The 24,464-nt window shown below is 56.2% G+C and overlaps 2 protein-coding genes across 3 annotated transcripts in view; one reads left to right on the plus strand and one right to left on the minus strand.

Moving 5' to 3' along the window:
• The window catches only part of ZNF488 (zinc finger protein 488), a 23,114-nt gene extending 12,723 nt beyond the window's left edge, over positions 1–10,391 (plus strand). For both annotated transcript variants that reach the window (XM_075934634.1, XM_075934635.1), the window contains 2 exons: positions 1,680–1,908; positions 3,545–10,391. In XM_075934634.1, the coding sequence (XP_075790749.1) occupies positions 1,680–1,908; positions 3,545–4,707 (1,392 nt within the window). In that variant the 3' untranslated portion in view covers positions 4,708–10,391. The remainder of the gene's footprint in view (positions 1–1,679; positions 1,909–3,544) is intronic.
• Positions 9,589–23,200, minus strand: RBP3 (retinol binding protein 3). Its single transcript, XM_006118148.4, has 4 exons — positions 20,090–23,200; positions 14,099–14,289; positions 12,083–12,225; positions 9,589–9,917 (listed from the first exon to the last, which is right to left on the minus strand). Exons 1-4 carry the CDS (start codon positions 23,135–23,137, stop codon positions 9,589–9,591), a joined length of 3,711 nt encoding a protein of 1,236 aa, XP_006118210.2. The 5' UTR covers positions 23,138–23,200.
• Between the last annotated feature and the right edge of the window lie 1,264 nt (positions 23,201–24,464).

Consider the following 24,464-nt stretch of genomic DNA (forward strand, 5'->3'; position numbering starts at 1 on the left):
GCCTCTCCAGGGCCACTGCATCTCCCCTGGCTGAGGAACACACAGACAGACAGACAGACAGACACATAAATATATAGTAGATAGCATCCTTTTCTCCACCCTGCCCCTTGCTATTGCATTGGGTTATAGCTGTCCCAGACTCTCCCTCTGTCCCTTGCTGCCACCTTGTGGTCATTATACAATATAACTGTCCCTGCTCGCAGACCCCTCCCTTTCCGATTTATGAGAACCAGTCCCATTCCAGGTACATCTCATTGTCCTGGAACAACCAAACCGGGACCTTGATTTAAGTGACGATAAGAGGAAGTTGCCTACCAAATGTGGTGGTCCCAGGAGTTCTTAAACAAGCAGACACATAGACAGACGGAAGGACAGACAGACAGAAGATCTCAAATATGTAGTAGTAGATAGATAGATATCCACGAAGGAGAGCCGAGCAGTTTCAGGGCGGTGGTTGCAGGCAAGCGAGCCAGCCAGCTGCAAATCAGTCGGGCCTACTAAACTCCCCCTGACCCTTGCCCAGCTACGCACAGTGTCCTGTGTCATCTGCCTTCCCCTGAAAGGTCCTGTCTTTTCCCTCCCAGTGGGACTGCAGCTGAGGACACAAGGGAGGAACGCACTGTCCGAGGGACCCATAAACTGAGGAGTTGGGCTTTGGGCCCAGAAGTACATCCGCAGAGCAACCCCCCCGCCCCCTGCACTTGTCTAGACCTCCTTTGATGCTCCGTGGCTTCAGTCTCTCTTGCCCTTCTCATGTCTTCCTTGCCCCCTTTCCACACCTTCAGCCCTGGTTCCTGGGGGCTGCTCTCCAGAGCTCCCACCTGTCTCTTGGCCATGCTCGGAGGCATGAATCGGTGCTCAGCCCTTCTGAAAGCCAGGCCCTAATTAGTGTCAGCAATTAATTACAGCCACTGGGAGTGTGGGACTTCCACACGTGTCAATCATGATTAAGTACCAGATAGTGTAAAGGGAACCAGTTGCAGGGCATGTTAATTCATCCCCTCCTGTACGCTAATGAGCTCTTCCACTAATTGACTCTTAGCAGGGCTTTCATCTGGCTGAGCGGCTAATGCCATCATCCTTTTGCTTGTGTTCTGAGGGGTGAAAACAGCAGCCATGCCCCAAATGCTGTTTCTCCTACAAACCCCCCTGGCTCAGCAGCCGGGCGCTTCTTGGAGCCACAAAGGGAGAGAAATCGTGTAGCGGTGACATTTAAAATCATTCTTCTCGCCCAATACGTTGTATCTTCACATCTCTCTTTCAAAACAGCCCCTCTCAAATTAGCACTTTGGGCCATGGTGGGGGCGGGGAGCAGCAGGGCAGCGAGAGAAGGGGGCATCTGGAAACGCTGGGCACATTCCCCCTTGGGCAGGATGCACAGGGTTATTGGGAGGGTGCGGCCGGCTGTGTGCCGGTGTCTGTCCTGGTGTGCACGGTTCCATCCTCTCACCAGCCTTTCCCCGGCTGCGGGTTCTGTGCTCCCCGGGCATGGGGTGTATTCAGGAAGGCTGCAGACCCAGCGACCTTTGGGGGTGGCAGACAGAATCCTCCCTCCCATGTAAACGCTGGCTGCGTCGGTCCCGCGGCCCGTACGGAAGGGATCCCGCGCAAGCCAGGCTAGGACCGGCTTTGTGTATCCAGAGTCTCTACTGCCCTTCTCTTTGCCTTGTGCCTGCCAGGTAGACGTCACCGCCGCGCCCAGCCCCGCCGTACTGCCCTGGATGCGGCTTGTCCAACCGGCGGCCAGCGGCAAGGAACAGAACTTGGAGGCCTACTTGAAACACAGCCAGCTGTACTATCGACCGACGAGGAAAATCGGCAAGACCGAGGAGCTCCTGGTTTGGTACGACGAGGAGCTTTCCAGCCTCCTGGGTTTCAGTGCACTCAAGGCCAGGACGCTCCCAGCCGGTGAGTCCTGGAGGGAAACCAGCCAGACGCGGCGGTGGCAGGGGCGTGGCGGAGGGCGAAAGCTCCATTACAGGCGATGCCGGGCAAGAGAAGAGTCCAGCTCTGATTCTCCGGGCTCTTGGGAACACAGTAGTCTGGGGGAGATTCTCTTACCCTCCGGGCATTGCTTTGCAAATCGCCCTCGTTAAAAGCCGCGCCGCGGATTGGCTTCCCAGCCTAGCCACACACACAGCAGTAGCGTGACTCCTGGGGTGATTTTGTAAGCGGATTGTTTTCGAATCGGTGAGACACCCAGCGAGGAGGCTGTCAAACCGGCTTCAGTCTGGCTCGCAGCAGGATTGCGCTGGTATATTTGCTGTCTGCTAGAATCCCTGTTAAAGGGCTAGAAGGGCGTCCACACAGGAGTCGACACAGGAAACCTTCACCATTCGTGGTGGATGCATTCCTGGCACCATCGCGAATGATGAAATTCGCGAATACTGGCGCCACGGCTCCTGGCCCCCGTGGCGAGCTCCCCATGGCTCCTACGCTCACCCCTGCGAATATGTGGAGCTGTGAATAGCGATTCCGCCAATCACGAGGGTCTTCTGCACTCAGTCAGCTGTCAAACTGATTTCAGTGAAACCAGTGCAGAGTGTGTGTGTGGACACATTGGATCAGTTTCAGATTGGTGACAGTGGCCTGGAAATTTACCAGCTCGGAGTGGGAAGGTTTCCTTGACCTAAGTAACCTAAGATGTGAATCGAAATCTGTAGAGTTACGCTGGTATGACCCTGCCCCTGCACGGACATCCGGTATTGGGCAGCTGCTGGATCGTGTGGCTTGGGAGGGGCTGTGAGGGAAACACCCCGGGTGCCTCTCGTCCCAGCGCGGGGGTGTTCTAAGAGCCCTGCCGTAATTCCACCAGTGGGGCTGGCCCCAGTGCATTCTCCAGCGGGTCCTGCGGCGGAGGGGGGCGCAGGCCGTACGTGGATCCTGCTTTCGGATGCGCGGGGGAGCTGGGCGCTGGGTTTCGCCTTGAGACGCCTGCAAATGCGATTTGCCTTTTGGCAGGATCCGGCCCCGGCCTGGGTTTTGGGCGGATCCAGCCAGTCTCGGCTGAGAGCGCCTGACTTAGCCGCACAAAGGGCAGCGCTGGGGTCCCCCTGCCCCGTCAGCTTCCCTCAGGGACCCAGCAACGGAGCCGCTCCTGCTTTGGCCCAGTGTCAGTCAGAGCGGCCAGGCCTCGACTACGCAGAACGCCACGGCACGGCAGACACACGAACTCTCCATCCGTCCCTGCCCCCCTTCAGCCTGAGCCCACCCCTGCCTCTCCCCTCTCCCCTCCCCTCGCCAGAGGAGCCGCAAGCCTCCTACTGCGTCCGGAGGAACCCTGCCCCGGCTGCCCCAGGCCATGCTCCAGCCCAAGCCGCAGCCTGCTGGTCACCCAGCTGAGCCCTTTCCAGCTTCGGGGGAGCAGCAGAGGGCGGGCGGGAAGAGGAACAGCTGGGTTGGGCCACGGGGGCAGAGCAGAAGGCAGGTCTGGGGCCTCCGGGCCCAGCGAGGGCAGGGCCGTGGCCTGGCTGTCCGGGGAGGCTTAGCCGCCTCCGGCCTGTTACACCCTCAGCGTCTCAGTGGCTATTTTCTGTTCCCGCAGATCTCCGGTGCCCGGCCTGCGGGCAGGCCTTTAAAGGGCAGCACTGCTATCTGGCCCACGTCCATTTTCTCTGCGCCCTGGAGAAACACGCCCCGCCGGGGAGCAATCTCCCGGAGCAGAAGGCCAGGAAGGACCACTCGGCTGCGCAGGCCACCAACTTCCACAGCCTGGCCAGGGATCTGGAGGGGAAGCCAGCCCTGCGGCGAGACGAGCCCCACGGGCTGCCGGGGGAGAGGAGAGCGAAATCGGACGAGGCGGAGAGCCCCAGGAGCCGGAAAACGGTGCTGCTGGAGAAGACGAATAACCTGGGGGAAGCACCCAGCCACGGGGGCAAGGAGGAGGCGGCGGGGGAGCTCGCCGCGGCGGGCTCCGTCTGGAAGCTCAGTTCGGGGAAGCTGGCGGCGAAGAAGGAGGCCGGGGAGCACAAGCCGAGCGCTTTCACCGAGGTCAGGAGGCTGAAGGACCGGCTGAGGGGCGAGAGAGCAAAGGAGTTGGAGCCAGGGGGAGACCTGGGCTTGTGGGGCAAAGAACAGATGCCCAAGGGAATGGGGCTGATTTCCTCGGGTAGTGCCTTCTCCTTCGTGTGGCCCGCCCGAGCCCGGGGGGAGCAGAAAAGCGCGTTCAGCAAGCCCACGAAGTGTCTGGCAGGCCGGGCTCTCGGGACTTCCTCTCATCCCACGACCGAGTCGCCGAAGAGCCCCCTGGGGGAGCTGTCTGGTTTCATCACCACGGCGGCCATCACGTGCTACGGCAGCCTGGTGGATTCCAAGTTCTTGGTCAGGGGGTTGTGTAATTCTCAGGCCCTGCAGGCGAGCCTCAGCCGGGGCGACGCCGTCCCGTGTCCCTCAGACCCCTGGCCGAAACAACCCGGGGGGCAGTTGCAAACCCCCGCCCCTTCCTCCTCCTCCTCCTCGCTGCCACTGCTGCCGCCCACCTTCACCTCGTTCGGCGTGGCCGCCCAGAACTGGTGCGCCAAATGCAACCTCTCCTTCCGCATGACGTCCGACCTGGTCTTCCACATGCGGTCCCACCACAAGAAGGACTACGCCTCCCCGGAGTCGCAGTGCAAGCGGAGACGGGAGGAGAAGCTGACCTGTCCCATCTGCCACGAGTACTTTCGGGAACGGCACCATTTATCCCGACACATGACCTCTCATAATTAGAGCCGGGGACACGGATCTGACGGCGGGACCAACTGGCAGGAGGAGTGGGGGAGGGGAAACGTTAGTTTATATCATTATTTTCTGTGTTTAAATTGATTTCTTATAGGAAACAGCAGTTTACAATAATTTATAACTGACACTTCACGGAAAATATATGTTTACATGAGACCAAGCGGACAGTCAGTTTTGCAAATGCAGACAAGCCCTTGTTGGTATATTTTTGAGGAAATAAAATGGGGACATGAATTGAAATGTTTTATTTCAGTTTGGGATCAAAGCCAACAGTCTGTTGTAGCCGCATGCAAGAGGTGCTGTTATTTGCATATGTCACAATCAGAGCTGAGCAAATCATTGATTTTTTTTTTTATAATCAATTCGTTTTGCACCAAAACTTTGTTGTTGTTGTTTTTCTCTCCAGAACAAGATAATGAAAATGCTATCGTTGGGTGGAACAAAATGCTCTAACATTGGTTTGAAATGATGTTTTGACTTTTTTGGGAACAGAAATTGTATTCGGCGGAAACTATGTATTCAATTCAACCCAAATTCGCCAAGCGTTTTGATTGTGTTGGAACTCCATTTTGGGGGTGAATTTAGTATTTAACAAAAAACTTTCACCCAGTTCTAGGATCAGGGACTGTTTGGGTGCCAGCAGGTTTGAACCTGGGTTTTCAGTGTTAAACAGCTTCAGACTTTAATGCTTCAACTTAAGGACTTAGCTCCACTTGCTGGCAGATGTTGTAGACTCTTATCCTCTTATGTGGACCAGATTCTAAAGTGTGCCTTTCTAGCTTGTGCATACGCTAAAGAGAAGAGACATACGTGAAATGAAACCTCGCTGCTCCATGCCTGTGGGGCGGGGTTGTGAGCCAAACTCTGATCTGAGTTGTGTAAACAACCCTCTTGTGTAAGGAACCAAACCACACTCGCACGAGGGTGTGACTGAACGTGAGCAGATCTGGGTTCTGTTCCTACTCTGAAATGTCTTTCTTTAATCCAAGATCCAGATCTCTATGTTGTAGTCTGGGCTCCCTGTTACCGAACAGACCCAGGCCCAAATTCTGCCATTGGTGATACCCATGAAATCCCAGTAACGTCACTGGGTTTGTAGAGATGCAGTGGAGGCAGAATTCAGACCGTTGCTCACTCCTGGCCAGGGAGTGTGTGTCACGAATGCCGTCTGCTAGATGGAATCAGAGCTGCTCCGTCTGCTAGTGTCTCTTTGACCACGCCGGAAGGAAATAGAGAAATTGTCCTACAGGATCAGATGGCCGGGTTAAACTCCTAGGAACGGACAGTTGTGGAAAAACCTGCTGCGGGGGAAGTTTATTCCAGCCCCTGTCCGTTAGTGTTTGAGGAGCATCCAGTCTGCAGCTCTTTCATGTGCTCCCCTTGCTTCTCGGCAGCTCGAGCAAATAGGGAGCAAGTTCTCAGTCGCTGAGGGCGGAACTGACGACGTCGGTCTGTGCCCACCAGGCTGGAGCATGTGACACTCGGTGGACCTGATTGGATTGTCAGCCAGACCAGTGTGTTCCCCTCAGGCTGGCATGAAGGAGGAAAGGAGCAGGAGAAAGGCTGGGAGTGAAGGCCTGCAGATCTGAGTTCTCCTGCTGGGTCTGCAGCTCCCTCCCCATGTGGCTCTGGGCCCTTTAAATCTCCACCGGAGCACTGCTCCGCATGGCTTTGAGGGCTGGGGGGGCGGTGCTCTGACCCAGGTGGCACTGAGGATTGATTGCCCTGTCTCCCCTCTCCTTTCCACCAGAGGCCCCGCCCTTTCTGAGGGCATGGAGAAGGAATCGGTCCCCCCACACCGTCACTATCCAGAGACTGAGACTGTCTTCACCTGTGGCAGCAAAGAACTATTAACTCAGGTGGCAGCTGTGCCTTGGTGGAAAACAGGATCCTAGCAGGGTGGTGAGTTGCTGACCGGTATTCCCAGCAAGCTGGGTGTTTGGGTGGCCGTGCAGGAGAGATTCCAGTGCTGCCCAGCTGATTAGCAGAGCGCCCCCTGCTGGATTTTTTGTTTCTCTTGGTGGTGCACATTCACACACGCCTTGGTGCATGTAACAACATTTATTCTGCACACAAATGGAAAAATCCACCCATGGATGGAAAAGATTAGAGGGAACACTGGTGCTGATCCAGCATCATGCCAGAGCTCTGAGCCTCTTTGGCAGTGGGTAGCACAGGGGAGCCCAGAGAGGGGGGTAGGAGACTCAGACAGAGCTCTCTGAACCTGTGCTGATGGGCGGGGTGGTGGGAAGGTGGTGGGAGATCTCTGCTGTCTCCATGGACCTGGGGGACGCCTCCGAGTCCTCACTGTCAGCTCCCAGCCCAAGTACAGAGCTGGCACATGGCTGCGGGGTGAGAAACTGAGGCAAATCAGAGGCTGCTCTGGCAAACGTATCTGCAAGTATCTTGCTCAGGAACCTCTAGCCAGCCAATGGCAGAGATGGGGTGGAGCCTGCATCGTCTTCCTCCAGCCCAGCGTCCTGTCGACTACTCTAGGTCACCCAGCCATGTAAATCCCTCTCTCCAGCCAGGGCCCATAACGCAGCTCCTGTTGTATGCTCAGAGGGAATCCAGGGCCAGCATCCCCAAGCAGCGAGTCCAATGCACCTGAGAAAAGGGAAACCAACAGGTAGGAATTTCACTGTGTTAGAACACAGCCTCAGGGCACGGTGCTAACAATGACAATGACTTGGTTGGCAGAGGCAAGTCATGTTGAACACCCCATCAGCTGGTGCCTCTTAAGCCCAAGAGCTCCTGCAGCATTTGACTAGCTGCCATGGTGTTAAACACAATGGTACCTGTGTCCATGAGTGTTAAATCCCGGCTCACATTGTGTAACGTAACACAACTCTTCAAGGTCATGGTCTAACACAACTTGACTTTCTAGCAAAGGCAAATCCAGTGGGATTCAGCAGAGCTGGGGAAGTTCTCCAACTAGATTCGCTTAGAAAACACAGCTTTTGTGTTTCTTTTCCCTGGCTGATCCCGATTTCTGTCACGTGCCTGTCAGTTGTAAATCATCGCCATGGACATCCTGAGAACAAATGTTAACATTTTCACTTTATTTGGTATTCCGGCTGTCACATAAGTCACATGGTAGAGTTTCTGGCCCCTGGCTGAATGACTGATTTTTTTTTTTTTTAAACAGGAAAATAATAAATAGTCTGTAACAGCAAATACTCCCATTCACATTTGAGGACTTTTGTTCACATGCAAATACAGACTTGTGTTTAGGAAAACAAAAGAAGCCAAGTTAGGTCATTTAGACTGTAAAGGGGCTTTGACAAAACCTAGTATGGATACAAATATTTTCATGATGTTTTAAAATTACAGGTTGGATCTCTCTAATCCGGCACTCTCTGGTCTGGCAACATCCGTGGTCCGGCATGATTTTAGTTAGCCGGATGTCTACTTATCATGGGTGTGGCCAAGTTTCCCCTGGTCCCATAAAGTTTTTTACAGCCCCCAGGCCTGGCTCTCAGTCTGCTCTGCTGTGATTTAGCTTGAATTTACCCCTCCATGTTTTCTCAGAGCCCAGTAAGCAGTGGAAAGGCTGCTAGATCATATTGACCTCCCATGGTTTGGAAAATTCTCTGGTTCAGCACCAGTCAGCTCCCAAGGGTGCTGGGCTAGAGAGTTTCAAACGGTAATTCATTGGTACCTCTGGGCTTTGTCTGTAGTGTTCTTAATACTTGTTCTGTGCAAACTTTCATCCGCTTAAACAGCCCCTGCAGGGTTGAGAAACCCAGGCATGAAAATGAAAAGAAAGTGGAGTCTGAACAAATCGAGTGACTCTGAAAAGGTGAACGCTCTTCCCAGGTGAATCGCGGAAGATATTCTTTGTGAGCCGGTGTGGAAAACCCAGGATTGTGTTTTGGATTGAAAGCTGCACAGCGACTCCCACCCTACCCAACGTGAAACCGCGAGATGCGGCAGAAAGGCAACATTCCGCTCAACTTTTGCTGACCAGTTGCCAAACCTGGGGGCCGACGCTAGCTCATCAGCTTCGTTCTGAGCTTTCCCACGGGTCTATAGTGGAGCTAGGGCACACCCAGGTGGCAGGGAAAGGAGTGTATTTATAAAGCCCCATGCAGGCAGACACACAGCTAGACCAGAAGGTTCCTGAACGTCAGAGATATCGTGAGTGGATCAGGGCCCACGTCAATTACCATATGTGAGTGTTCTGGGCTCGCTTGTCCCTTAGGTAACTCTGTGCCAAGAGGCGCATGGAGCTTTGCCTCCTCAGCATGAGCCTGGCAAGAGATTTGAGCTTCAACAAGGTAGGTTCTTTGCCCCTTTCCCCTGGTCTAGGCGGGGCCCAGTCTGCTCGTGGCCTTGACTAAAAACAAGTTACTTTCCTCCTACTGCCGGGGCGGGGTGGCGGGGGGGGGGAGAGGGGGAGGAAGCAAAATCACACCACTGCCTTTTCCTCCCCCACTTCCCACCCACGTGCCTGGCGGCTGGGGGAGCGAGTAGTAGGAGTGTAATTCCAGAAATACAGGGAGGCCAGGCCGGGCTGGCGGAGAAGGGCCCTTGTGAGTGAGAAGAGAGGCGGGGGATGGACTCAGCTGGCAGTTGGGCCCTCACGTCTATTTCTCACTCCTGTCCAGGACACTGGAGGGGAACATGGATGTTATTTCCCAAAGCAACTGAGATGCATTTTCCATCCTCGCCCTGCTCACGCAAACACTCCAGAGCAGGTGCATCTCTCTCTCTCTCTCTCTCTCTCACACACCTCCCCCCCCCCCGTCAAGCCCTGGCTGCGATTTTCAAAGGGGCACCCGGGAGTTAGAGGATCAACAGGATCGGGGCACTTCGCCCCCCTCAGCACCTTTGACAATCGCTGCCCATCCCGCTAAGCCAGCCGGTCTATCTGGAGCCGTGCAAGTGCGCGCTGAGCATTTCCTTCGCTTTGACCAGAGCCACTTCGGCTGGCACCTCCAAGAGCGGCGCCACCCCCACGCCCTCCCAGGAGGGGCGGTCAGCAGAGCTGACCGATCGGGAGGTAGGGAGGGTGACGTAGAGGCTGGTGCCGTCCACACGATAGGTCTGAGGGGGGTGGCACCCGCCGCTGGTCACTTCTCCAATGACGAAAGCTCTGCCCAGCCTCTTCATGATATACACAAACTCCTCGGCCGCCCCGGCAGTCACAGCACTGGTGAGGATGACGAGACCCTTCTGGGAGCCGTACCGTTCACCTGCGAGAGGAAAGAGCAAGGATCCTCTTTCAGAGAAGAACTGGCACAATGCACTGCGGCGACGGAAGGGTTAACCCTCTCCAGCCCCGTCGGGTACTAAAGATTTTTGAAGTGCTCTCTTACTCCCCCCCACCTGCTTCAACTTGCTTTTTGCCCTTAGATGACACCTGGGAAGCCGGCCGGTCAGTTTCACTTGTGTTACTGAGTCAGTTTCCCTGTCTGGCTCTCCGGCAGTAACGCGCTTCAGTCGCAAACAGGGCACGGGCCTTGTTTCACACTCCCAGCGCTTTCCAAGGAATTCGAACACAATACCAAGCGACAAGACTTTTCTATTGCACAGAGGTTGGGCCAAACTCTTTTCTAGCCCATCTCTAGCTGGGATCCCAACTCACCTGGTTGGATCCCTTGTGTAACCGTGAGGGAGCAGCAGTTTTTCTCCCGGTGTCAGATTGTGAAACTAGCTCAGCGCACGGGGTGCCGGCTGGGGGCTAAGTGTTTGAAAATCTGGCCCTCGGCATCGCAAGGGGAGCAGAGCCCTTGGACAATCTGTTCCTAAGCGTCTTTAAAAAGCTGGTCTTTTTAAAGCGTTCAAAGCTCCTTTAAGCAGCTGTCCTCTCTAGGCGCCCAGGGTGTTATCGTTAATGACTAGGGGAGATCCCGGCTGTGGCTCAAATTCCTACAAGGTGTCAAACGCAGAGAACATGCAAATTGGAGAGGAACCGTTGCCAAGGCCAGTGATGATGGAACCTGGTGAGGATCTGGGCTTGCGGGTGTCTCTTGGGCATCTTGGAAACAGCGCGTGCCACGCAGAAATGAACAGCTCCCAGAAGACAACCCCACCGGTCAGGGCGGGGACGTTGGGCAGGCGCCCGCTCCCACTCCCAGTGGAGTCAGCCGGATTCTGCCATTCTCTTTCATGGGCGTGGGAATGAACCAGGCCCCGGTGGTGCACCCCAGCTCGGGGTGCTTGGGAAAACAGGCGGGTTTGCTGCACGCTCCTAAGGTAACTGATTCATGCTGCTCCAGGTGTAATTATGGCTGGGGTGAAAAGAACTTAAATGTTTTACCAGTACACAGGGCTGGTAGGCCCCTAGGCAAGGGGGGGCCTTGGGTGGAAGGGCCCCAGCCAATATGCCCTCTAATCTTTTTCATCCATGTGCACATTTTTCCACTTGTGAGTGAAGAATAAATGTTGTTATATGCACCGAGGCATGTGTGGATGTGCACCACCAGGAGAAACACATAACCTAGCTGTGGGCACTCTGCTAATCAGCTGGATGACATTGAACACTCACCCGAGTGACTGCACAAGTGTGTACCTTACAGGGAAAACTGCCCCCAGCCAGCCCATCAGAGCTGCCTGGCCCACGCCGCCCAGCGCTCTGACGATTTAAAGGGCCCACGGCTTAACTTTGGCTGTATACTGGCTCATACCAGTTTCTTACTGATATGCTGTACCAGTCCGTACCGGCCTATACCCGTTTCCTACCGATATGCCGTACTGGCCCGTACTGGCCTATACCCGTTTCTTACAGATATGCCGTACCGGCTCATACCAGTTTCTTACGGATATGCTGTACCAGTCCGTACCGGCCCATACCAGTTTCTTACCGATATGCCATACCGGTCCGTACCGGCCCATACCAGTTTCTTACCGATATGCCGTACTGGCCCGTACCGGCCCATACCAGTTTCTTACCGATATGCCGTACCGGTCCGTACCGGCCCATACCAGTTTCTTACGGATATGCTGTACCGGCCCGTACCGGCCCATACCAGTTTCTTACGGATATGCTGTACCGGCCCATACCAGTTTCTTACGGATATGCCGTACCGGTCCGTACCGGCCCATACCAGTTTCTTATGGATATGCCGTACTGGCCCGTACCAGTTTCTTACCGATATGCCGTACCGGCCCGTACTGTCTAACTTTCAGCCCCGGGCTGCACTTTGTGCCAGTACTGTCTGTGATCCCCCCCTTGCCATTAAGATTGGTACTGAAGGTTGTTTGGAGCTCATTGTGCACTCTGATAATCACTAGGAAGCGGACACGGCCTAGGGCTGTTCTCCCCACCGGCGTGGCCAGCAGTGGTCGGGGAGCCGGCACAGGGCTCCCGCCGACCCCCGGAAGGGGAAGCTCCCGCACAAGGGACCTGCTGTCTCACCCGAGAGCTGCGGCTGGGTCCACATCTCACGCGTGGTGTCATCGGGCCGGTGGTAGACTTTGTCCAGCAGAACCGGGTGCCCTTCGTCAAAGAAGTAGGAGCACAGGGCCTCCAGGGAGGAGGTGGGGCCGCCGATATTGTACCTTTGTGAGACACCAGACACAACGCTCATCCCCAGCAGGTACAAACGTGGCGGAAACCGCGCGGCAAACTGGACACTGGCCCTGCTCATCTTCCTCCGACGAGCGTCTGCCCTGGCCGGCCCTTTCAGCTCTCCCCAGCTGGGCCTGGGCTGGTGGCTTAGCTAGTGACCCAGCTGCGACAGGGTCAAGGCCAAGTCCAAGGAGACAGAGACTCATACCTGTGGATCCAGGACAGAGGAGGCAGGGCCATGGGAGGGGCATGGGGAGGAGCAACTGAAGAGGGCTGTAGGGATGGAGCTAGTACCTGTGGGGGGCGCTGGAATAGGCAGCAACCCCAGTTCCAGAGGAGGCCCATGGGGCCGACAAGACCCAGGGAAAAGGCCAAGCAGGCTGGGATCCAGAGGAGAGGCTGTGTGTGGTGACCGGGAAGCAGCAAGAGAGGGTAGGAGGTAGCCAAGGAAGGAGAGCTTCTGTACAGTTTCTAGCCCACTGGGACAGCAAGTGTTTTGATAAGACAATAACAATACAGCGGCACTAACGATCTTTGCAGTGGTGGTCAATGTGCCCTCTAATTGTTCCCATCTATGTGTGGAATGAATTTTGTTCTGTGCGCCAAGGCATGTGCAGATGTGCACCACCCGTGGAAACACACGCTGCCAGCTGTGAGCACTCTGCTCATCTCTGGGCAGCATTTGAATCTCTCCCGGGTGGCCGCCTATGCACTCCGCTTCCAGGGAATCCCAGCGGTGGTGTAGCTGCATCAGAAGGTGGAGGAGACAATGTCTTTTGTTGGATCCAGCCCTGGTGTGGAGGCTTACGAGAGACTCTGCTCTCTCTCCCAGCGAGGCTGGTCTACCAGAAGATACTCGCCCACCCGCCTTCTCTCTCTAACCATGCCCACAGCTGAGCTGCTGTGCAAAATCCAGCCTCGAAGGGTAGGAGAGTCCAGTGGTTAGAGCACTAGCCTATGACGTTTAAGCAGGGCCGTCCTTAGGCATATGCAGCATACCCAACTGCGAAGGGCAACGCTAAAGGGCACCCGTGGATGTACGGGGCCATCGCCGGCCAATCCCCTACCCCCCGCCACCTGCTCTACTTCCCAGCCCTGTCGGACCCGGTCCCCCAGCCCCTCTCCCCCTCCCTGCCTCCCAGCCCCAATACCCAGCCCCCCACCTCCTGCCCTGCCTCCCATCAGCCCCTCACCCCCTGCCCTGCCTCCTGGCCCCGTTGAACCCAATCCTCCAACCCCCACCCCCTGCTTCATTTCCCAGCCCCATCAGCCCAACTCCCGAACTCCCCACTCCCTGCCCCACCTCCCAGCCCCGTTGCACCCAATCCCCCGGCCTCCAGTCTCCCGGCCCCAATCCTCCTGCCCCTCCCAGACCCCTGAGCAGTGCCCCCTGCAGGGGAGGGAGGGTGCAGGTGCTTGGGCTGCGTGGGGCACCAGAAGTCTGAAGAACAGTCCAGCTTCCAAGACTTGGGTGTGTATCCCTGCTTAGCCACAGACTTGCCGTGTGATGGGAGGCAAGTCACTTAGTCCCCAGCCAATGGGAGTTAGGCGCCTAAATACCTTTGAGGAGCTGGGTCTTAGACTGTCCGTGCCTTAGTGCTACATCTGCACGCTGGCAGTAATGGCCCTGCCGTGCCGTGCCGTGCCGTGCCACACAGGTGTGTTGTGGGCACAAATCCACTTAAGATGGCGAGGGGCTTAGGGAACACCCCAGAGGGCACCCCAGTACCAGGCACCCAGCAATCAGGAGCTGGCCCCTGCAAAGACACACGCTATGGGCTGAAAAATCGCCATGACGTGCCCTTGTTGCAAATGAAACTATACTTACGCAGACGACGTGGCGAATTTCCGGCCAGCCCTTACCTCATGTCTATGATTAACGCGTCCGTGTGAACAATTTTCTTCCAGACGTGCTCCAGCAGCAGCTCAGACACCTGCAGGAGAAGATCGCAGTCTCCAAACATGTCGAACCGCAGGTAGCCAATGTTGTTTTCGAAGACGTCGGTGCGGAAAGAAAATTTAATCAGATCTTCAAATACTTCTGGGGAAGGGATCTGAAAGAGTTTGCAAACCAAACCAAACAAACAAAGCCTAAACCATTATCTGGCACTGCATGCTTGGCCTGCAACTGGAAAGGAATCATGTGTTTCAGGTTTAGCCCATGCTGGGCATATGTTAAGAGTCTTGGGTTAGGAATATCATGTGGCGGGCATGTGTCAGGAATGCAAGAGTCTCATGTGTTGACCATATGTCCGGAATGTCTTGTGGGGCCCATGTGCGAAGATCTGTAGACATGAGACGTGTCAAGAATGTCATACGGTGCCCATGTGCTAAGATTCTTTTATGTGGGACATGTCAGGAATGCCATATGGTGCCCATGTGCTCAGATTCTTATGCATGGGGCATGGATCAGGAATGTCATATGGTGCCCATGTGCTACGATTCTTTTATGTGGGACATGGGTCTGGAAGCTCGCATGTGGAGCAGGGATTCCATTGATTTTGTTCCTCTGGCGGTTCCAGGGGCAACCGTCTCACACAAGTGATGGAAGACAACGTGTCACCAACAAGGAGAAGAAATATGTCCAGGGGAGAGGGGTGCGTGGGCCTAATTGTAGAGGCCTCCTTGGCACACATGAAGCCCCGGGGAAGAGGAGAGCCGGCCTGTGATGGGTTGAAGAGGATCCGATGTGGTTCTCCCACCACCTGGCTAAAACTCAGATTTGACACTTCTTGTAGGGCCCTAGCTAATTCAGGTGCATAGCTCTGTCACCCAGCCTCCGGGAGAGCAGACCTTTATGAATGCAGGTGGGACACACAGCTGTGGAAGAGCCAAGAACCTGCCCAGGCTGAAGGTAGCCCAGCAGTTGAAGGTAAATGCACGTTATTATGAGGGTTTTCGCCTCCGGAGGTTGCACCGCTCCCTTCCCAACGGTAAAGCTCCCCAGGTTATAGCTAGGAGGGGAAGCAACTCTCCCCAGATCTTGGCTTGAACCCAGGTCTATTGAGTAGTAGCCGCCTGCCCAGCCCATTAGCCACCCAGGCCAGTGTGTCCTCTATGCGCCTGATGTTTGTATTTGCTGGAGAGAGAATAAAACCTACAAATAACCCTTCATCAGCATGCCCGGATGGAACATCCCTTCACAAGGGTCTGGCCCCATTAGAGAGGAAGGGGGCTCCAGGCCGGGCCGGGTCAGGCCACCCTGTTCCATGGCACGGCCCCTTTAAGGAATGGGTATTTAAGGGAGCAGCTGACAGCCCAGCTGTTTGCTGGAAGGGAAGCCATAGGAAATAGGGTGGGGTTGTGGGTGCTGGCTGGAGCCAAAGCAGAGCTCTGGAAAGGAAGGTTGGGGGATTCCTTAATGGGAGGAAAGATGAGGAAACTGGCTATTTAGAGCCTCTGAACATTAGATTGTAGGTGGGGGATGTTACTGGGAACACAGTGGGCTGCAGACAAGCTATATGAGCAGTCAGGGATCTGGGGGAGGGGTTCTGCTCTGTGTCAGAGATGGCCACTGCCCCAAGCATATTGCTTAAGAATTAGAAAATGTGTCTGGAAAACCTGAGCTAGGAGGGAAGGCCGAAGGAATTGGGCTTGTTTTGTTTGGAAAGGAGAAGCCGGAGAGGGGACATGAGAGCGGTTTTCGAGTATTTAAAGGTGTGTTACAAGGAGGAGGGAGAACAATTGTCCTTGGCTCTGAGGATAGGACAAGAAGCAATGGGCTTAAACTGCAGCAAGGGAGGTTTAGGTTGGACATTAGGAAAAACGTCTTGCCTGTCAGGGTGGTCAAACACTGGAATAAATTGCCCAGGGAGGTTGTGGAATCCCCATCCATGGAGATATTTAAGAGCAGGTCAGACAGACACCTGCCAGATGGTGCTTGGTCCTGCTATGAGGGCAGGGGACTGGACTCGATGACTCTCGAGATCCCTTCCCATTCTAGTGTTCTGTGAGTCTCTATTTGTTCACACTGACAAGGCTTCCGGTACGGCTTCCACTTGCTTATTGAATGTGGTGTCCCCACTCGGCACCACACTGATTAAAGTGCCGCCAGCACTCCTGACTAGAGGGTGAGCCTTGTGTTTAACTGGGGTCTCCTTCAAGCCCCAGCTCCTGGAATTATGTAACCAGGAGAGCTACTCAGCCTTGTTTTGAGGCTTGCAGAGAAAGCCGGAAAAAACACGGGGAGCCTAATGGCACCAAAGCTGCCAGGCTAATTAAAAGCTTGGTTCTTGCTCCCAAATCTCATGATTGGGAGAGGCCTGTGGCATGATTGTTTTAAAACGTTGGTGGTGGACAAGAGGGGGTTGTTTTCCTCTTGCACAATTAGAAGTTTATGGCAGGTGTGTTAGGGAAGGACCAGGGTGTGACCACTCAGGCCAAAGATCAACTCTTTTGTAGAGGCAGGAGGGGCCGTGGCCAGCTGCAGCTAACAGCAAGCTCTTGCTGCTGTGAAATGGAATGGTTACAGCAGAAAAGTTGAATTGTTACTTACAAGCTCACTGGGCTTTAATAAGAACACCATAAAGCGCAGGAAGTGTGTGTGTGTGGGGGGGGGGGGATTAGAACCAAGATTCTTCTAACCACCCAGGTGTAACTGTGCTTGGATAAGGCTGTCTGGCACGATGTAGGGCTAAGATGTTGGCCTGGCCTGCAAAAGAGTGGGATTCAATTCCTGGCTCTGCCACTTCCTAGCTCCATGGCCTTGGGCATGTCACTTCCTCGCTCCCTACCTCAGTTTCCCTACCTGCTCTTAACCTGGTTTTGGAGAAGGGATTGTCTCACTGTGTTGGCAAAGCAAAATGGGGCTCTGTTCTCAGCTCCTCAACTAGCACTGCCAAAAATGATGGGCTGTCTCTCCTCCCCACCCCACCCCTTGCCACCCTGAGGTTGGCTTTAAAAATCATGAGATGTTTTTAAAAAAAAATTTTTTTTGGATCATTTTCTCCAGTTTTTGAGCCTTGAGAGTTACAGCCAAGTCATGTCTTCTCTGCAGCCAGCAGGGCTAGAAACATATGTCTTTTTAAAAGGAAAACTGAGGTTCTCGTGTGATCTTGGAGAAATAAAAGCATCAAGAAAAACACACTGTAGGGCAGTTCTGATTCCACCCAGTAGGGGGTGCACACACAAACCAGCACACTGCCCTGGAACCATTTTAACCAGCATCCTCCCCAGTGTGGAATAAAGGAGAATAATCACTTCTCTAGATCTGCTTGCAATGCTCCTACTGCCCTGACACTGTCCCTTTAAGCAGAGTGTTATGTCTGTTTTCACCAGTGTGGCCAAGCAAAAAGACAGAAGCAACCCTACCTCTGTCCCACTGGTGTGCCGGTACCCCCTTTCCTCCCAAATCACTGACAACCACCCCAGAAAGCACCCCCAGGGGGTGAGACTGAATGCCTAATTCTCACCCTGGAAAGGGAAGGTCTGAGATGCATTTACCATGAATCCCCCTTTCTAGAGATGCAGGGCTTCACCCCTTGGGTGGATGCTGGGAAAATTAACTCCCAAATTCCCATGGGGGCTAGAGGGAGCTTCGCAGCCCTGGGCGACTGGGAGCCCAAGCCCGGGGTGTTCGTTGCCGGGGATGTCACCCCCGTCCCCCGCCCGCCTGCCCGCCATCCCTGGGCTTTGGCTGCTCTGTTCGGCCTCGGTATCAAGGTTCAGTGGCCACCACCCCCACGTCGCTGGGCCTGGCTGGCTCTGTAGGGCTTCAGGAAGGAGGGGGCAGTGCGTGGAAGGGGAGCCTGCCCTGGGAAAGAGGGGTCCTGCCACTATGAGCGGCTCTGCCCCACGGCAGCACAGGCCTCCAGGGGGTTTTCAGAAAACAGCACAGACAGCGCCCCCCAGTGGCAGCGAGAGCGAGGCCAAGGTCCCTCCTGCAAAGAGGGTCAAGTGGGACCCCCCCAGCTCAGAGTGGAGGGGGCATCGCTGGAGCGTTGTGGGCCCTCCTGCTGGCCCTGTACTGTGCACAATAGCCCCCCACCCTCTGCTGCCACTGCGCTTGGATGAGACTGTCCGGCACAAAGTAGGGCTAGGAAGTTGGCCTGCCCCGCAAAAGAGCGGGGTTCAGTTCCTGGCTCCGCCACTTCCCAGCTCTGTGGCCTTGGGCAAGTCACTTCCTCCTCTCCTGCCTCAGTTTCCCCACCTGCTCTGGGCCTCTCTTCGGGGCAGGGCTTGTCTCCTACTATGTTTGCAAAGCACCAGATGCAATTTGGCTGTGAGCTCAGCACCGCTAGGTGCCTCTGCTGTGCAAACGAACAGCCCGGCCAGCGCCACACGACCGAAACTGATGGGCCGCCCCCCACCTTGAAATCCTGAGGTTGGCTTAAAAAATCACGAGATAAAAAATATATTTGGGGTTCGTTTCCTCCGGTATTTCTGCCTTGAGAGTTACAGCCAAGTTGAGTCTTCGCTGCAGCCAGCACCTCTCCTCCCCTTCCTGCTCTCCCGTCTGCAGCTCCCCACGCCTGTCTCCCCTTCTGCTGCAGCAAAACCCTCCCCCCTTAGCTGACTCTTAGGCAGGGAGGTTGACGAGCTGGGGGGCACTTTTAGGGACCTGACAGCAGGTCGCCAGTGAGCCATGGCCCATATTTTAGCAAGTTGTACCCACAGATGTTTCCCTTTACCCGGGGGGTGCTCCATGCTCCAGGGCTCCTGGGAGGTGGGCGAGCAATGGAACGGGGACTCGTGGATGCGTTTCCCCGCTTTAGCAGAGGGTCCGTCGCAGCGCCATGGGAAGGGGCTGCAAGTCTTGGCAAGCCACCCTGCCACAAGTGCCCTTTGCTGGAAATGCTCAACCGCAACCCCCGGGGAGGGGGGCTGAGCGCCTGGCACGAGGTCACCTCCACCGCCAGTGCTACGAGCCAGAGGCCTTGCAGGGCGGGAGCCCAGAGAGCTCTCTGCAGGGAGACGCCCCACAACGCGGCTGAGGAGGCCACAGCCAGGCAAACCGCACAGTGACGCAGGGACGGTCAGTCTCAGGGAGCTCCCTATAATCCCGGGCGTCCCACGAAAAGAAGGAGGGGGCGGTCGTTTTCTATGTGCAGATGGCAACATACATGGACGTGTCTCATGAGGATGGTCCCTAGAGCAACCCCTGTATCTCAGGTCAGAAAAACAGATGCCACCAGGGCAGGTCATGCCAGGAACATCCTCACGGAGCCCAGCTGACTACCCTGCGGCAGAACTAGAGCATCTGAGAAGAAGTCACATGTGGCCTGGCAGGAGGCACCATCCGTGTAATCAGGGCGAGGCTCCTCCCGGCCACCCTTCCACGTTCGCACGTGAATTCCCCAGTCGTGGGAGAGGTCGGCTCAACAGCCCCAGAGCAAAGACTGAGCCAGGTCCCCTGAGGAAGATCAGCGAATGCGCCTCAAACCCTGACCTATTTTAGGGGGACAGAGGAGAATTCAGTCTCCTAAGCCCATTTGGAACTTGGCCTCTGGGCGAGGAAAGCTGGGAGGCAGGAATCATAGAATACAAGGACTGGAAGGGACCTTGAGAGGTCATCGAGTCCAGTCCCTGCCCTCATGCCAAGACCAAATCCTGTCTAGACCATCCCTGATAGACACTTATCTAACCTGCTCTTAAATATCTCCAGTGATGGAGATTCCACAACCTCCCTGGGCAACTTATTCCAGTGTTTAACCCCCCTGACAGGTAGGAACTTTTTCCTAATGTCCAACCTAAACCTCCCTTGCTGCAGTTTAAGCCCATTGCTTCTTGTTCTATCCTCAGAGGGCAAGAAGAGCAATTTTTCTCCCTCCTCCTTATGGATGGGGACCATAATTCACGGCAGAAGCCACGCGAGGGATGCTAGGGGGTCCCAGGTTGAGCGTGTGTAGGTCTTACCTGCATGGGCAGGATCCCCGGGAGGCGGTCCTTGGAGTGCTCTGGGATGTGGGCTATTTTCAGGTGGATGTCTCCAGACAGGGTACGCAGGTCACTGGCCACCTTCTTGGCCAGCTCCTCCTCCGAGTTCACCCTCTTGTACGTGTCCGTGGGGGCGAGGGTGGCGAACTTGGCTGCGACGTCGGCACCCACATCTGCCAAGGCGTAGTTGTCCGCCACCAGCTGCCCCACCGCCCGGAGCACGCCAGGCACCGTGGCGCGGAAGGCGGCCGTCTGCTGGGCCACCGCCAGGGCCTCGCTCGCCTGGACGGTGATATGCGGCTCCACCCCGGTCACGCTCCATACTTTGCCAGTGAGGGGGCTGAGAATCACCTGGCTGGGGATGGAAGCGTACAGGGAGCTATTGCCGACCTGGTAGATGGCGCCCGAGAGCGAGCCGCCCATGGTGGGTTCCCCAATGATGGTGGCCCGGTGCAGATCCTTCATGGAGCGGGCGAAGGCTTCGGCCGCTGAGCCGCTGACGTGGCTGGTCAGGATGTAGATGTCCTTGAGGGAGCCATATCTCTGGCCCGTGACCTGGGGGAGGGTCCACACCTCAGTGCTGCGGGCGGTGCTGCGGTCAAAGAGGGTGTAGAGGTGGCGCGGGGGCTCGGCCTCGAAGAAGTAGGAGCAGAAGACGGGCACGCCCGTGGAGTAGCCGCCCACGTTGTACCTCATGTCGACGATCATGGCGTCGGTGCCCACCAGCTTGTCCCAGACGAGGCGCATGACCTGCGGCCGGATGGCCTTCACCGTCTCCGCGTCGGCCATCATGTCGAAGCGCAGGTAGCCCAGGTTGCCTGGCAACACCTCCACCTTGAAGAGGGCCTCGATGATGTAGGCCAGCTCCTCGGGGGTGGGGATCTTGTCGGGGGCCTGCTCCTCCGGGCTGGGCTCCACGTGGCTGTGGAAGACGTGCAGCCGGTGGTCCCCGGAGGCCTCCTGCAGGTCGTTGGTGAGCTGGGCAGCCAATGTCTCCAAGTCCACGGCTGAGCGGTAACCACCTTGGGCCCTCTTGGTGCTTAACATGGCACTGGCTTTCCCGGCCACTTCAGGAACGGCGTAATGAGCCTCCAGGAGCTGTCCAGCGCTTTCCACGAGAGGCCCCATGACCTGGTGGAAAGCCAGCACCTCCCTGGCCTTCTCCAGCGCCTCGTCTGCCAGCACGATGGCATCGGGCACCACGCCTCCGCCCAGCCAGCTGTCGCCATGGTTGTCGACGAAGGACATGACGGGCACGGTGACGGTGAGGCCTTGAGTGAGGCCCCCCTCTGGCTGCAGCAGGGGGAAGGTGTGGGTGTGCGAGAGACGGCCCGCGGTGATCTCGCCGATCAGCGTGGCGCGGCCCAGGGACTGCATGAGGTAGGCGAACTCCTCGGCCGCCGTGGCCGTGCGGTGGCTGGTGAGCAGGTAGACGCCACGCCGGGCCCCGTAGGGCCGGCCCAGCAGCTCCTCCTGGCTCTTGTGCTCCTGCGTGTGGTTGGTGCGCCGGTCGTAGGTCGTGAAGAAGTGGACAGGGCCGGCGGCGGGGTCCTGGAAGTAGGAGAGAAGCAGGGGCACGGCGCTGGAGGACGGCCCCCCGGGGTTGTAGCGCAGGTCCACGACCAGGTGCTCCGTGGCCTGCAGGGGCTCCCACACCTTGTGCACGATGTAGGGGCCCAACTTAGCCAGCACGGAGGCATCGGCAAACTCGTCAAAGCGCATGTAACCTACGTTGCCCGGCAGCACCACCACCTGGAACACGGTGTCCACCAGGGCCCGCTGCAGCGCCTCGTTGTCGGGCAGGTCTGCTGCCCTCGGGATCCCCTCCTCCGCGGGCTGGGGAGCAGCCTCGCCCGGCGCGGTGACGTGGAGCAGGAGGCGTGGGTCCTCAGACACAGCCTGCAGCTCGGCGCTGAGCTTGGCGGCCAGGTCCTCGGCAGACTGGACGGCGGAGTGGTCGAAGGCGGAGAGATGCTGCAGCAGTGCGGGCACCCGCTCCACCAGGGTGTAATAGTCTTGCAGGATGCCCTGGAGGCGGCTGATTGTGCCGGGCACCGCTCTGCGCACCGACAAGATGGCCAGGGCCTTCTCCAGGGCCTCCTCTATGTGGCTGGCCACACAGGGCCTCACCCCGGTGACCTCCCAGCTCTGCTTGCCCCCGCTCAGAGGGCTCAGGGACCGCGAGACGGGCACCGTCACGTAGAAGTGAGAGGCACCGATCCGCAGCTTCTGGACGTCCAGCGAGCCCCCCGCTGTCCTCTCTCCCACGAGGACGGCCCTGGGTACGTGTTGGAGGATGTAAGCCACGTCTTCGGCCACCCCGGTGGTGTGTCGGCTGACCAGCACGATGACGTCTTTGTCCTGCCCGTATCTCTCCCCCAGCACCTGGGGCAGGGTCCATATCTCTGTGGTGGTGTTGGAGGGCCGGTGGTACACCGTATCCACGTGCAGCACCTGGCCTGCTTCGTACAGGTAGGAGATGATGAAGGGGATGCCGGAGACCCGGCCCCCGGTGCTGTAGCGCAGGTCTAGCACCAAGGCGGAAGTCCCTACCAAGGTCTTCCACACCTTGTCCACCAGGAAAGCCCCGACCTTCTGCACCACCTCTTGGCCGATGATATGATCAATCCTCAGGTAGCCCACGTTGCCCTCCAGCACGTCGTACTTCACCACATGCTGAATAAGATCCAGGAGCTGCTCCCGAGTGAGGGACCCCTCCATTTCTTGCTTGGGCATCGCGGGAGCCAGTGGTTCAAAGGAGATCACCAGTCTTGGGTCGTTCAAGGCACCTTGCACGCCAGCCGTCAAGACGTTGGCCAACAATGTGGGATCGGAGATGTCCAGGATCTCCCCACTTTTGACGGCCTGTTCGATAGCATCTTGCATCCCCACCAGGTTTTCGGGGAAGCAGTAATTATCCAGAAGGACCGTAGCCATGTCCAGCACCAAGGTGGGTTGGAAGATTTCCTCCGTACGTACAGGGCAGAAAACCAAAGCAGAGAACAGTAAGAGAGACTCCCTAATCATTTTGAATCATCAGGGAGAGGCAAACAAATTGATAAGAAATCAGAGACGCTGGTCGATCTAGATGCGTTTAGCTCTCCGCTGACCTTCTCTGTCTGTGAACTCCGGGAGCGCCGACTAAAATCCTTTATCTGCGTTAAACCTTTAATCTCATTAAACTGAAGTGCATCAGCCAGCGTGCACCAATAGGTGACGTTCAGCATCATGCCACTGTTCAAACCTCTTATGAAACCGTATTGAATCACCAGCAAGGAGACATTTATACGGGGTTGTTAACTTGTCAGAGGGACTCGGATAAGTCTCAGTGCTCTCAATACGCCCATTTTAAACTGCTTCGGACTGATCAACCTCCTTAAAGGCAAAGCCATTGGGTGTAGAACCACCATGAAATTGAGCAATAATCCAACCTATTCTTATGGCTTGTGGCAAAATATTAGCTGGAGGCTGTTGAATGGGCAGATAATTTGGCTTTCTTTGCCCTAGTGATGAATTTGAATTGTCGGTGCTCTGTATTTCCCAGAGCGTCGTCTGTGACCGGCTGGAATTGCGTTCTGCAGCTAAGGCATCTCCGCTAGAAACACAGAACATTGGAAACTGCTTATTAACTCTCCGCCCATTTGTTTCAGTGAGGACAGTTCCCCGCCTGGGGAATGGGGCTTTGCAAAACACATTCGCCTCAACAGGCCGCAGCTAAATCCGAGGTGACTTTAATCTTTGTAATTTGCACTCAGGGAGACTTTGCGGGTAATGCCACTGGGTAACATATGGTCGTGTCTGGCGGAGGCTTCCAGCCAATAGCCACGCGGCTTGAGATTCTAAAATAGAACTTTGTTTTCCGACGGCTTCGGGCCCCCATTGTATTAAGAGTTTGCAAGCGGATCAGGCCGAGCGGGATGCGGCTGCAGGTGGCGTCCGTTGGAATGGTCAACATGCCGAGCTCCGGGGGTGACATCACAAGACACGTGCCGAACCTTTGAGACCAGCGCTGGCTGAGTGACGCAAGGAGAGTGTGGGGAGAAGGAGCCATAGCCTTTTCCTACGGCTTCCGGAATGAAGAATGGGCCTCACCTTATTGGCATGTATTGGTGGAGGCATGGGGAGGGGCCCTAGCCAGTTCCCTCACCTGATTGGCCATTCCCCTTCAGTGCCATGGAGGGATGACTAACTTCTAGCCTGTAGCAAGTTTGTGACTGCCCACCATGGCAACTTCCACTGGACACTCTGGGAATGAACTCAGTCCAGGCTTGGAGCATCCGCTTCATTGCACTAGGCCCTACATCTCTCCCAGACCATGGTACCCTTCCCTCAGGGTACTGCCCCATGGTCAACC

The sequence above is a fragment of the Pelodiscus sinensis genome, chromosome 8, assembly GCF_049634645.1.
Source record: "Pelodiscus sinensis isolate JC-2024 chromosome 8, ASM4963464v1, whole genome shotgun sequence".
NCBI classification, from domain to species: Eukaryota; Metazoa; Chordata; order Testudines; family Trionychidae; genus Pelodiscus; species Pelodiscus sinensis.